The sequence below is a fragment of the Pyrus communis genome, chromosome 12 (genome assembly GCF_041283825.1).
Source record: "Pyrus communis isolate YQ-2024b chromosome 12, ASM4128382v1, whole genome shotgun sequence".
NCBI lineage: Eukaryota > Viridiplantae > Streptophyta > Magnoliopsida > Rosales > Rosaceae > Pyrus > Pyrus communis.
In genome coordinates, this window is record NC_142576.1 from 23,176,684 (window position 1) to 23,189,441 (window position 12,758).

Consider the following 12,758-nt stretch of genomic DNA (forward strand, 5'->3'; position numbering starts at 1 on the left):
GTGATCACACAAACAAAATGGCATGAAGAGAGTATGAAAATAGGAGGGCAGACAATCTACCTCTACCAAACATATCTACACCAACTCAAAGTCTAAAAACATCCATATAAATCAAAATTCAAAGGACTTAACAGTAGCAGGTGAAACAAACCTATCACTCCCTGAATTACAAGTTAGTAACTTCTCTACCCACCATTCCGCATTTACATTTTGTTGTAGGCCGGGGTCTCATTTCTACCAAAAACTATTCAATAGAACCAAATCGAACACCGAATAAGCTCAACTCGATTAGTTCAAACTATTAAATAAAGTACGTGCAAACTTTATATATATGATCGGTTGAGTATTCGATTCTTCGTAACTTACAAACTAAACAACCAAAATCTGCTAATTTAACATCTGATATACGATCTTTTCAATTATATATTGAACATCAATTTCCAAAGATGTTAAGGTTTTAATTTATTGGTCATTTTATCATATTATTATTATTAAAAGGAACTGTTATTAGCATTTCAAAAATATTATTCAATACTTCTCACAAGTGTATTTTTTTATCTAATTATAGAAAGTTTGGAGTCCGAAATGAGATTTTTGGAATGCCAATAACAATTTTTTTTTATTAAAACTCAGAGAACTTTATTTAGTTACCATATTACTCTTACTAACATGAAGAGTTATAAAACAACTTCAATCTTACCATTTATTTGTATCATTTCTCTAATATAGATGAGATCCACGTATATTTATAAACCCTATATTTATCAGAGAAATAATACAAATAGATGATAAGTATCTGTGTCTTCATAGCTTACCTAATGCAGAGTGTTTGAGAAAAGACATTGAAAAGTACCAGCACCTCGACACCAATCCAATGAGTAGGATTTTCTCCTCTTTTTTTTCCCTTCATGTTTCCTTCCTTTCTATTTGAACGGCCAATCACGTTATCATTTTATATTAATTTTTACAGAAACAAAAATACAAAATAAAGAATACAAAAAAAGAATATGAAAAGAATGGAAAGAGAAAGGAAGAGAATCCTAATTATAATCCAAACTCATCCCCACAAAAATCAAACATTTAGAATTACACGTTCGTAACCTCTCTGTGCCCAACCCTCTCTATTCTTCTTTTATTTTCGGGTCTTATTTCTCAATTTTTTTTTCTAGCAAAAAGTATTCCATATTCCAACACAAAAAGTTAATCAACATTCCATGATTTTTATCCATGACAGCCCACCTTCTCGGGCGGTTGGCACTATTCTTTAGAAAGCTGCAGACTTTGGACATTTCTCTCTCTCGAAGTTGCCTAAGCTTCTCCACACACTTATCTCTCTGTGCGTCTCTCTCTCTAAGTTGCCAAAGCTTCTCCACACACTTGTTAAAATTCCAAATCTGTCTGCCACAAACATGAAGATAACAAAACTCAAAGATTCCTCAATATTTCTCTGGTTTTCTTTCTTCTGTTTGCTGCTGTCTCCTTCCACTTCCTTTGCCAGAACCACACTTCCTGCTAGGTTTCCATCTTCTCTCGTTTCCCCTGAAAAGCTCTCATCACTTTCTTCTTCTGAAAAAAACCAAATTTACAGAACCAGATACTTCACCCAAATACTTGACCATTTCAATTTCTACCCCAAAAGCTACCAAACCTTCCAACAAAGGTATTTGATCAACGACACGCATTGGGGAGGAGCCAAGAGCAATGCTCCGATCTTTGTTTACACAGGAAATGAAGGAAATATAGACTGGTTTGCACAAAACACTGGCTTTTTGTATGAGACAGCTCCCCACTTCAAAGCCCTCATCGTTTTCATTGAGGTAGGATTTTGTTTCCAAATTTAGATTTTAAAGAGATAATCCTCTTTTAAATTCAGTTGGTTAAGATCGTTTGTCCCCTTGTATCTGAAGTCCAAAATTTGATATATTTATCCTATGTATTGGAAAATAAAAGAAGATATAAGACTCATTTTCTAGATATCTAATATATTTTGTTGTCAGATTATAAGTACAGTTCTTTTAATCAATATTTTTGAATAAGAATTAATCACATAGCAAGTCATATCGTCTGACAAGATAACATATTTTAGTTTTTGGGTATAATTTGAGATGACCACATCGCATTGCAGCATAGATTCTATGGGAAGTCTATACCCTATGGGGGAAACAAGGAGGTAGCTTATAGCAATGCAACCACACTTGGATATTTGAGTTCAACACAGGCACTGGCAGATTATGCTTCCTTAATCATTGATTTGAAGAAAAATTTATCCGCAACTGACTGTCCTGTGGTGGTCTTCGGAGGTTCCTATGGAGGAAGTATGTTAATAATTAAATAATCCTTTTTTCCTAATATGTATGATTTGCAGTTGATTAAACAGCTGGCATGGGATTAGGGAGTTAATAGTGGCATTTGGATCCTCTCCTGAGCTAATGGAGAGGATCCTCCTGATGCATCATCGTGGATCGTTGGATTTTTATCTAACGGTTACAATTATTATAACTTTAAAGGAATCCTTTTGTTTGTAACCGTTGGATTTTTATCCAACGGCCCACAATGATGGATTAGAAGGATCATCTCCATTAGCTCAGGAGAGGATCCAAATCCTTAATAGTGAGCGTCAAATTTAATCAAAGTTGTTAATTAAAAATGCAGTGCTGGCAGCATGGTTTAGGTTGAAGTATCCGCACGTTACAATTGGAGCCTTGGCATCATCGGCTCCCATCCTCAATTTTGAGAATATTACATCTCCGTACAGCTTCAGCAACATCGTCACTCAAGACTTTAGGGTCCTCTCTCTCTCTCTCTCTCTCTCTCTCTCTCTCAACATAAACATATACATGGGTAAATTCAGAAAAGTAGTCGAGTTTAGAGACATGTTAAAACTTTTAGTCCATTTTTTCAAGAGAGTTTTAACGAAAAACTCACACTACTGCTAATTTTAACGAAAAATCACATTTTTACACTAAAAAATCAAACATGGTACTATTTATTTTACCTTTTATTTTGTCCTTATCATTAAAACTTAAAGTTTTAAAATTTTTTTTATTAATTTTTTTTTCAACGTTTAATATGTTACACTGAGGGGTTTGAGCATTGTTCAAGGGATCTCAAGGGAGTTTGAGCATTGCTCGAGAGGTCCGGAGAGGGCTCGAAAGGCTATATTTCTTAATTATCCTAAATTGATACTCTAAAAGTTTAGTTTTCGAAATCTGTCATGTGTTAGTTCGTAAGTCAGAATTATTAACGTGGTCTGGTAAGAGAATATTTTTTAACTTAGGAGATTTCGTACTAATCAAGCATTCAAGCTACAATGTGTGTTCCAACAAAAATGGAAAACAAAAAGATACAATTAATGTATGTGTTTAGAGAAGGGGAGAAAGATTTTCTCCCCTTCTCTCACATTCTTTATTTTGTATTTCTCTTTTTATAAAAAAATTAATATAAGATGTTGACGTAGTATAGCTGTGACGTTCAAATAGTAAGGGAGGGAAGGAAGGGGAAAAAAAAAGAGGAGAGAATCCTACTTTAAGAGAAAGAGATGTTAATTAGCATATTCCAGATTTGTAATTACAGCCTGCAAAGCTCATGCATCATAATTTACTTTAAGAAACTTTCCTGAATAATTATTTTATTATTCGAATTGTGTATTAATAATTTTAGAGTGAGAGTGAAAATTGCTACAAAGTGATCAAGGGCTCATGGGAACAGATCGAAAGCACAGCAGATGAACCTGGAGGGCTCGAACTGCTCCGAAATTCATTTAAAATATGCAAGTATGACCCATAATATTAAATTAACAAAGGTATAAATAAATATTTATGAAAAAAATCCCTACATATTCATTAAAATTTTCTTTTCTTTTATATTTCAGGAATTATATTAGTGCAGATGATCTTGAAGGTTGGCTTAGTACCGCCTTCACTTACACAGCAATGACTGATTATCCTACTCCCTCCAATTTCCTAAGTCCCATGCCAGCATTTCCAGTCAAACAGGTAAAACAAATACTCACAAAATATATTTCTTTTTGTATTGTGAAATGATTTTTCACGCAAACCTTTTGCTCTACGAAGATCAACTTTAGTAAGATTTTTATGTTTTATTAAACTCTTATCCCTTTGTCTTTTTCGTCAATTTTGTCGACCAAATCAGAAAACCCATCTGAAGAGTGCATAAGTTGGTATTCCTTCTAATGCCGACAAACCAAAGAGTTTTAATTTGTTCTACTTTTCTCACTATTTGCATCTTATCAGCAATAATTTCTTAAATTCAAAAATTGCATAATATCTTTGCTCAATCGAAGTTCAGTTCACTATTCGATGTGATATGAGTTGCAAGCACCAAAAAAAAAAAGCAACTCAAATATTGGGTCTTTCGCTTGGTTTTGAGTTGGACTGTGAGAACGGTGGTGTGCCGAAAAGATACAGGAAGAGGTGTGGCCACCTACATCACTTCTGTTCCCAAACAAAAACACTTTTTTAATATTTTGCTTATGTTCTTCTATGTAATTTTGTACAAGAATAAACTTGCCATTAAAATTTTTATTTAAAAATGAGTAGAAAAATAAGACAATATGGAAGTACAGTAGCACTTTAAAATCTAAATATTAGAAATTAATAAAAATTCGCATTCGAGGAAAATGAATGTTCGGAAATGACTTTTTCATTGGAGAAGGGTATATTTGTAGTTTTGATTTAACCTAGTGGTGCAGATGTGTGCGGCGATAGATGATCCAACGACTGGAAACGATACATTCAAGAAGTTGTACGGTGCAGCTTCTGTATACTATAATTACAGTGGGATGGCCACGTGTTTCGATCTTGATGATGACTCTGATCCTCACGACCTTGGAGGATGGTATTGGCAGGTAGGGGAACATTCCTCCTTTTTCTCTAAATTCCAAAATAAAAATTAGAGCTTAATTACAAAGAAAAAGAATACACATGAATGAATAATTCAAATGCCATGTATATCTTTTCCTAAATTGGGTGGCTTAAAATATCTTTTTGTAAAATAAAATAAAATGAAATGAAATTACGTATATCATCGTAAATTAATCATAAAATAATAATAAAAAATAAAACAAAAACAAAATCATGTATATGATCTTAAACTAATCATACATCTTATAAAAAAAACAAAAAAAAAACTAATCATACTAATTAATGTAAATGTTATTCAGAACAGTAAAACTATTTATGAAATATAAAATCTATATTTACCACACAACCACACTATGATTGTGAATTCAAATTCTCACTAGATCTCGCAATCATGGGATGACGGATCAAGTAATCTGAATTATTCAAGAGACGGAGCGAGGAATTCAGATTCTTAGTTTGTGAGAGGTGGGTAAGTAGAATGAACAAATAAGAGTTGTAAAATTTAAAATGAGTGATACAAAATTTCTTAAACCGTCGATTTCAAGCTGTGAGATCGTATACGGATTTCAATTCAATGAATGCGAGTGATTGATAGTCTAAAAGAATCATTTATGAGCCCATTAAAAAAAAGGGAAAACACTTTCGTGAGTTGGAATCAAAAGATCTTCACCCATTACGAGAGAACATGGTGGGGAGTATCCAAGGAAAACATGGTCTCATAATAAAAAATTGAACCATAATATCATTATTGATATAAGTAATCATTATCCCTTTGGAGCCTAAGGAGTGAAAACCTTGTTTTACTTTTAACCTTTTTGGTTAATTTCACGAGTTTCCAACCAAAAAAATACAGTTTGAGTTTAACCCAAAGTTTACTCTTATCAACACCATCATGATCGTCGTTGTCAGCATTATAATGTGCAGAAATTTGATAAGATGACCACATTCATGTCACGCGCTGTTGAAAATTTTTTTGTATACACTTCAGAGAGTATCAAAGTGTTTTTATAGCACTTCTGATGTGACGTGTGCTAAAGTTGTTTATACAGATAGTCTTACGAAAACCATAGATGCAAAAGCAAATAAAACAAGAAATTACAAATTTTTTGAAAACATCCTTTAAACTTAAATTGTTTTTTAATCCTTCAAATATCGTCAAAATGCTAAAATCCACCTTATATCGTTGCAAAGCGACGAGTTCAATTCGTCTCGTCGTTTTCTAAATATCATAAGCCTAAATCGAACACCGAGAACCCAAAAAACACTACTTTTCAGATAGCCCGAATTTGCCGTTCGAATCAACTCTTCCAGCCCCTCGTCATTTAAGAACATGTGTATATATCTACAGTGACACCCAAGTCTTTCTCGTGTTACCGAGTTTAGCTAAAACAAATTTGGTGCAGGCTTGCACAGAAATGATAATGCCAATAAGCGGAAACACCGAGGAGAGCATATTCCCAGCTTCCGAATGGAAATACAAATACAGAGCCGCTTCATGCATGAGGAATTTTGGCATTGAACCGAGGCCCCTATGGATCACCACTGAGTTCGGCGGCCATGTGAGTATCCATATTTTCTATCATTTCTAAACAATTTTCTATAGTTTCTTCTTCTTTTTATTTAATTTTACTTTTGTGTTTTAATTTGTGGCAGGATATTGAGAGGGTTTTAAAAAGATATGGAAGCAATATTATCTTCTTTAATGGCTTAAGAGACCCTTGGAGTGGTGGAGGGTATTTAAATATCTTTTTGTTTCTCTGTTTTCACTACGTTAAAGAGAAACTTAAGTAGAATCACTCTATGAAGGTCATTCTCACGCAATTTTAAGATGCGTCGTACATACGAATGACGTGATCAGAGTGTCTGTTAAAGTTTTAATGGACGGTTTTACATGTTTATTTTTTTAATATTTTTATGTTTTTTTTTTTCTTCAGGGTGCTGAAGAATATATCCAAGAGCATAGTAGCCATTGTTGCAAAAGAAGGTTTATATCTACAAATAGAAATATGAAATTATAAAAAAATTAAGGAGAATTAATGTATAGTGTTAACATGTATATTTGTGGTATTGGTTGTTGGCAGGTGCTCACCATGTAGATTTGAGGTTCAAAAACAGTGAAGATCCAGAATGGCTTAAAGAAGTGAGGAAACAAGAGATCAACATCATTGGAAATTGGATCTCCCAATATTACCATGACCTTGCCCAACTATATTAATCATATCATACACATTCACACTCAATCAAACCTCATGATTTCCCTTCAAAAGGCGGAATAAATCTAAAAGGCCTTCTCATTTTCTTTAAACAATGACCTTTACTTTTTTATACCAGCGATATTGACTAGGGGCAATTTGAACACGGAATCTTCGGTGTAAGGGTAGACACTATTAACTACTTAATTTACAAGCTCATTGCGAATAATGAATATCGGAGAAGAGAAATTCTAACATAGAATCTTGGCTGCAAGATTAAAGCACTTTTAACTACTTGACCTACATGCTCATTACAAATATTGAATATTTTGTCTGTAATTTGGGTATGTTGATACTAAATAGGGGTGTAACTTGAGTTAGATCCGAACCCGAAGAAAGTGAATATCCACTACTCCAAACAAATGAACCAAACCGTGCGAACAAAATTCACATTACAAAAACGAACTAAAGCCTAAAAGCAGGCCCAAAACAACATTCAAATTCAAGAATTACATGAATTCGTAAGTGGTGAATTATTCTAATGAGTATAGTCTTCCTTCAATTCGTTCAAACCCTCTCCTTCTCCTAGTTTATTTTGGGGAGAAGAAGAATTGTGGAAACCCAAGAGACGGGATAACATGTTGGAGACTTGGACCTAGTTTATAGGACAGGTCCAATAGGTAAGACAATGGCTTATCTTGCCCGAGCCTGTAGTCAATAGAGCCAGTGCCACAGTCCACAGACCACAAACTCATTCCAATAATGGAAGATCCAAATCCTAAAACTTTGGGCTCAGCTTACACAAACTCATATCTAATAGCTTTGTATTTGAAATTAAATTTTTGGAGTTATACACTGGATTTTATTTTCAAATAATAGACTTACAAAGTTTACATTTAAATACATTTTTTTTAACAAACGATATTATCTACACTAAAAGAAGAAGGAGGTAGGCTAAACCTCACAATGAGCTAGCAATAATATGGTTCAAATTCGCCTTTGGCAAGAATCGAACCTAAGACTTCTCACTTACAAAGGAAGAGGAATACTACTAGACCGTAGTACTAAGTGACCACACTTAAACACACTTACAAGCCAAAAAAATAAAAAAAAATTTATATTTCTAAACAGTAATCACTATTTCCTAAGCCAAACGGATGGAGTTACACAAAAGTATCACCCTTCAGAAGACAATTTACATGCTCTTGCCCTTACTCTCCTAAAATCGGTGAACTTAGAGAGGGGGCAATGGCATGCATGTCCGATAAAAAAAACGTGTACATACTAATTGTGGATAATGTGTTGAGATATAGATAGACACGCCTTTAAAAGTTAGGCAGGGATCAAAGGAAAAGGTCATTTGAGTGTTCAAACTTCAAACTTCTGAAGATCGTCTATCTATCTTGAAAGTGAAGTCTTTCTTCCATGATGTGAAAGTCATTGATATATAAGTCATAACCATCCACGACCTTACATCATTATATGCTAAGTATTATTAACTTAAAAAAATGATTGCATGTATGTGTTATATGGGTTGTTCTATGCCGGCACAGCACATCAACAATCACAATCAACTTATACGCGTAATTGGTCTCATCTTCACAATCATAAGTTTTTAAATAAACGCGTTAATATTAGAAACACATCAATAAAATTAAACGAAAAATGCAAATGCTTTTTTGAAAAGCACTTGATTTGTTCATTTTTAACTTTTTATGTCAAACATAAACCTCATTATACTTTAGTCATAGAGAGAAACTTTATGAGACCCACTTGATTACGTGTCATTTTATTATTGATTGATGATAATTCATCACAATCATGAGTGTGACATTTTCTGTTCTGTTTAAGACTTTGAAGAACATGGGATGTGTTGTTTTCATTTGGCATGCGCGAAGACAAATTCGATCATTGATTTGGTGAGTGATGCCGTTGTACATCTCAATGTCGATCTCATTCCTTTATTGTGGTGGCCATTTACACACATGTATTGAGGCCAAATATATAGAATTGTTATGGTGATCATCAAATCTTGCCTAACCAGCTGCTATCAATATCAAGATTTAGTAATCTTTGTAGGTTTTAAAGATTCATAGTGTTTTTTGTATTCTTTCAGCTTAAAACACCTAGTAAATCATCTACAAAGAGCAGGAAAATAAAAAACAGTTAAACCCAACTCCTAGATTAGCAAGGTGGTGTGGAGCAAAAAATAATCCCAAAAATTCAGAAGACGACATGTGAATTTTTTTTCTCAAGATAGACAAGACCGCCCTCATTAAGTTGGCAATGCTCTCAAATACTTTCATGCACAGTTCAGTATCCTTGAAGGCCTAAGCAGCTGATGATGACTACTCAAAGCTCCCCACTCGTGGCATGGAAAAGTCAAAGACATTAAAGATAGGATTAATTACTAAATTCTATCTTGAATACATTCTCAATTGAAGATCAACTCCATATGTGTAAGGCAAAGCCCTAAAAATATGGCCGGGGACTCCTTCCTATAAATACCTCCATCTCCACCAAATTTTAGTAAGTTTTTTGTTACGCATACAAGTCCTAAACACTCACTCTTTTTTAGAGAAACTAACTTAGGCATCGGATTCATGACCAAACACCTCAACCTCGTGGGCGCGTGAGGCATTGGTCTTTGATCAAAGGTGGTGATTGTTTTGTAGATACAAATTTGTTAAGACTGAAGACGGCAGATTTTTGCTACCACATTCCACCTACATATCAGACACCTCTAGTTATTCCTTAACTAGGAGTGTACTAATTTCTCGCTCAGCATTAGAGAGGGCATTCCTGTCTTCTCGAGTTCTTGACTTACACATGTCATTATCTTATTAACAGTAAAAACACATGTGTAATCTATATATAGATAGGTTCCAACTTTATAGCATAACAATTATTAAAACAGTTGATACCTAATTCGTGCATCGGCTACTTGTGGTTGTGTAACGCCTGCTGCTGCTGCTGCTGCACCATTGCAAAGATTTTGCAAATACCATATCCTCTCTGAAAGGCAAGTTGACAGAGTCCCTTTCACAACCCATGTCCCATCTTCCTCAAATTCCTTGGCAAGTTCAGGTTCATGGCCCCTAGTTGTAGGGTTCTTCTCTTACAACTTCCCTCTGCAAGAACCTACGGTTGATCGTCCCGCCCCCATATCTGAAAAACCACGCCACCACCGTCCACTAGGTCCACCACCACCATCACTCCACACTACAGTTAAGTTTACAGTGCTACAGTATCAGATGCCACGTGTCAGAAACCCGATTGCGTCACCCATATGCTTCTGATGTTCCAATGTTCACTCCTGTTTTTCCTCTATTTGCTCGAATTCACCAAGGTAAAAGGGGGAAAGGTAAAAACATATGCAGATATGCAGAGAGAGTATGCACACCCGATTGGCCTTGTAGGCCCTACTGTTAGGGCCCACTTTAGGAAAGAAAACGTTTAATCTCGTGGGCCCTGGTCCTCGCATGCCGTTTCTGATATCAACCTCCTGTTTAAGGGCAGGCCAGAACCCCAGAGTTTGGAGACGTGGCCTTATTCCACATAGTTTTTTATTTTTATTTATTTATTTTTTAACAAATCATATTATCTATAATAAAGTGAAGATAAATATCACTAAGCCTCACAATGGGTTAGTAATAATGTGGATCAAATTATCTTTTGGCGATAATCGAACCTAAAACCTCTTATTTATAAGTGAAAAAGAATTATATTAGACCGTAGTACTAAATGACTGTGATTGAATTGATGACACATTGATTTTTCTCCTGTTATGACATATGCCTTGGGAAATTGCTACTTTTTATATAACTTATAAGAGCAGCTTCTTAGCAGAGTTATCGTTAACTATAATAAAGAGAAAATTTTATTTGGACCCAATTATCTTTATCTTTACATCCAACTAAAAAGTTTTATCCACTAAACTTCTAAGTTTAACCTTAAATAAATAAATAAGAAAATAACAATGGATGTTTCTATCTCTACACCCAATGACCCAAAACCTAGCACACTACTCCACCCCTCCATTATTTCTGGTGAAACAAACTACTATCCCATTGGCATTCTCCTCGGACCTGGGAACCACTTCTTGCAATATCTCATTCAAAACATTAGTCAAGAGGCACCCAACAAACAGACCAAATGGTATCACCAATTCATAGTTTCTGGAGATGGAAAATATGATGTCCGATAAGAAGTTGAAGGTGCCCTAAGTAACATATGACCATATAATGTTTTTTTTCTTTCCAAGCAGTAACAGCTGCTCCAGTGCTGTATCTGCTGCTTTTCTCCACAAGAGCTCTTTCATTGGAGGTACAGCTTCCCACAGCTTCTCCTTTACAAAAGTGCTTTTGATTTGCAGCTTCTGCTTATTTTCTTTGTTGGGCTCTCCAAATTGTGCCGTGGATGAAATTGCTTTTACACGACTTGGATTTGGGATATATAACTGGATATGATCTTAATAATTTACTCCTAAAATTTCAATAAATAATCCCAATTGAAAATTTTGGAGCCCATGGTCGGTGATGATCTTGCTTTCACTTGGGTGGTTTTTACCGGAAATAATGGAAGAGTGTAGTGGTGTGCTAGGTTTTGAGTTATTGGGTGTAGATATAAAAACATCGATGTTTATTATCTTATTCTTATATTTATTTAAGGGCAAACTTAAAAGTTTAGTAGAGAAAATGTTTTAGTTGGATTTAGAAATAAGACAATTGGATCCAAATAAATTTTTATAATAAAGTTGAGTTAAGTACTAACCTAGAAATCGTGAACTCACCATTTATATTTTCTTGAGTTTTCACTCTCTAATATAGGATCCTATACGGTAAACACAGTCCCTACAAAATCTGTCATCCCGTTTTTGTTATACTACACCTAATTCCTGCAAATATATATATTCATTAAAAAACAACTCATTCATTTAGTTTTGTTGGCTTTGATCTGGTTGGTTGCTTGGAAGTTGGCTAATATATAATAGGTTTTTTTAGTCAAAATGGTCCATGAGATTGTCTTCCGTTAAAAACTCCGCTAAATGTCTTGGAGCTCTTGGCCGAAAGTTTGGACAATTTTCAAAGTTTCGTAACTCAATCGTTTCTTAACCAAATTCGACCCATAATATATCAAAATGAAGATAGGTAAGTGTAGAACAGGATTATAACTATTTGGAAGCCCCAATGGTTGCCAGAGATGGCCGGAAAATAACCTGAAAGGTGACTAGTCCGCAGGAAAACTGGAAAACTCGCCGGAAACTGAGTAAACTTTAAACGTTCATAACTTCTTCAATACTCAACGAAATTGAGTAATTCAAAAATGAAAATCATACTTCTAGACGAGATGAAGAGAATGGTACCTTTATTGATCGCTAAATCATCGTGGTTTGGCCAGAAAATGGCTCGAAAGTGGCTATTTTGGTATCGAGTTAGCCACTTTCGAGCCATTTTTCGGCCAAACCATGGAGAAGTGGCTATCGATAAAGATACCATTATATTTGTCTCGTTGAGAAGTACGATTTTTGTTTTTAAATCACTTGATTTCATTGAGTATTGAAGAAGTTACGAACGTTTAAAGTTTACCCAGTTTCTGCCGAGTTTTTCACTTTTCTCGCGGATCAATTACTTTTCAGGCTATTTTCCGGTCATCTCCGGCAACCATTGGGGCTTCCAAATAG

General features: G+C 34.7%; 1 protein-coding gene across 1 annotated transcript; it reads left to right on the forward strand.

Moving 5' to 3' along the window:
* Nucleotides 1-1,165: 1,165 nt before the first annotated feature.
* On the forward strand, nt 1,166-7,304 carry LOC137745230 (uncharacterized). The gene is made up of 10 exons (XM_068485146.2): nt 1,166-1,817; nt 2,126-2,315; nt 2,653-2,786; nt 3,661-3,773; nt 3,872-3,995; nt 4,712-4,867; nt 6,287-6,442; nt 6,537-6,616; nt 6,818-6,867; nt 6,965-7,304. The coding sequence occupies exons 1-10, from the start codon at nt 1,410-1,412 to the stop codon at nt 7,096-7,098; spliced, it is 1,545 nt and encodes a 514-aa protein (XP_068341247.2). The 5' UTR covers nt 1,166-1,409; the 3' UTR covers nt 7,099-7,304.
* The last annotated feature ends 5,454 nt before the right edge of the window (nt 7,305-12,758 follow it).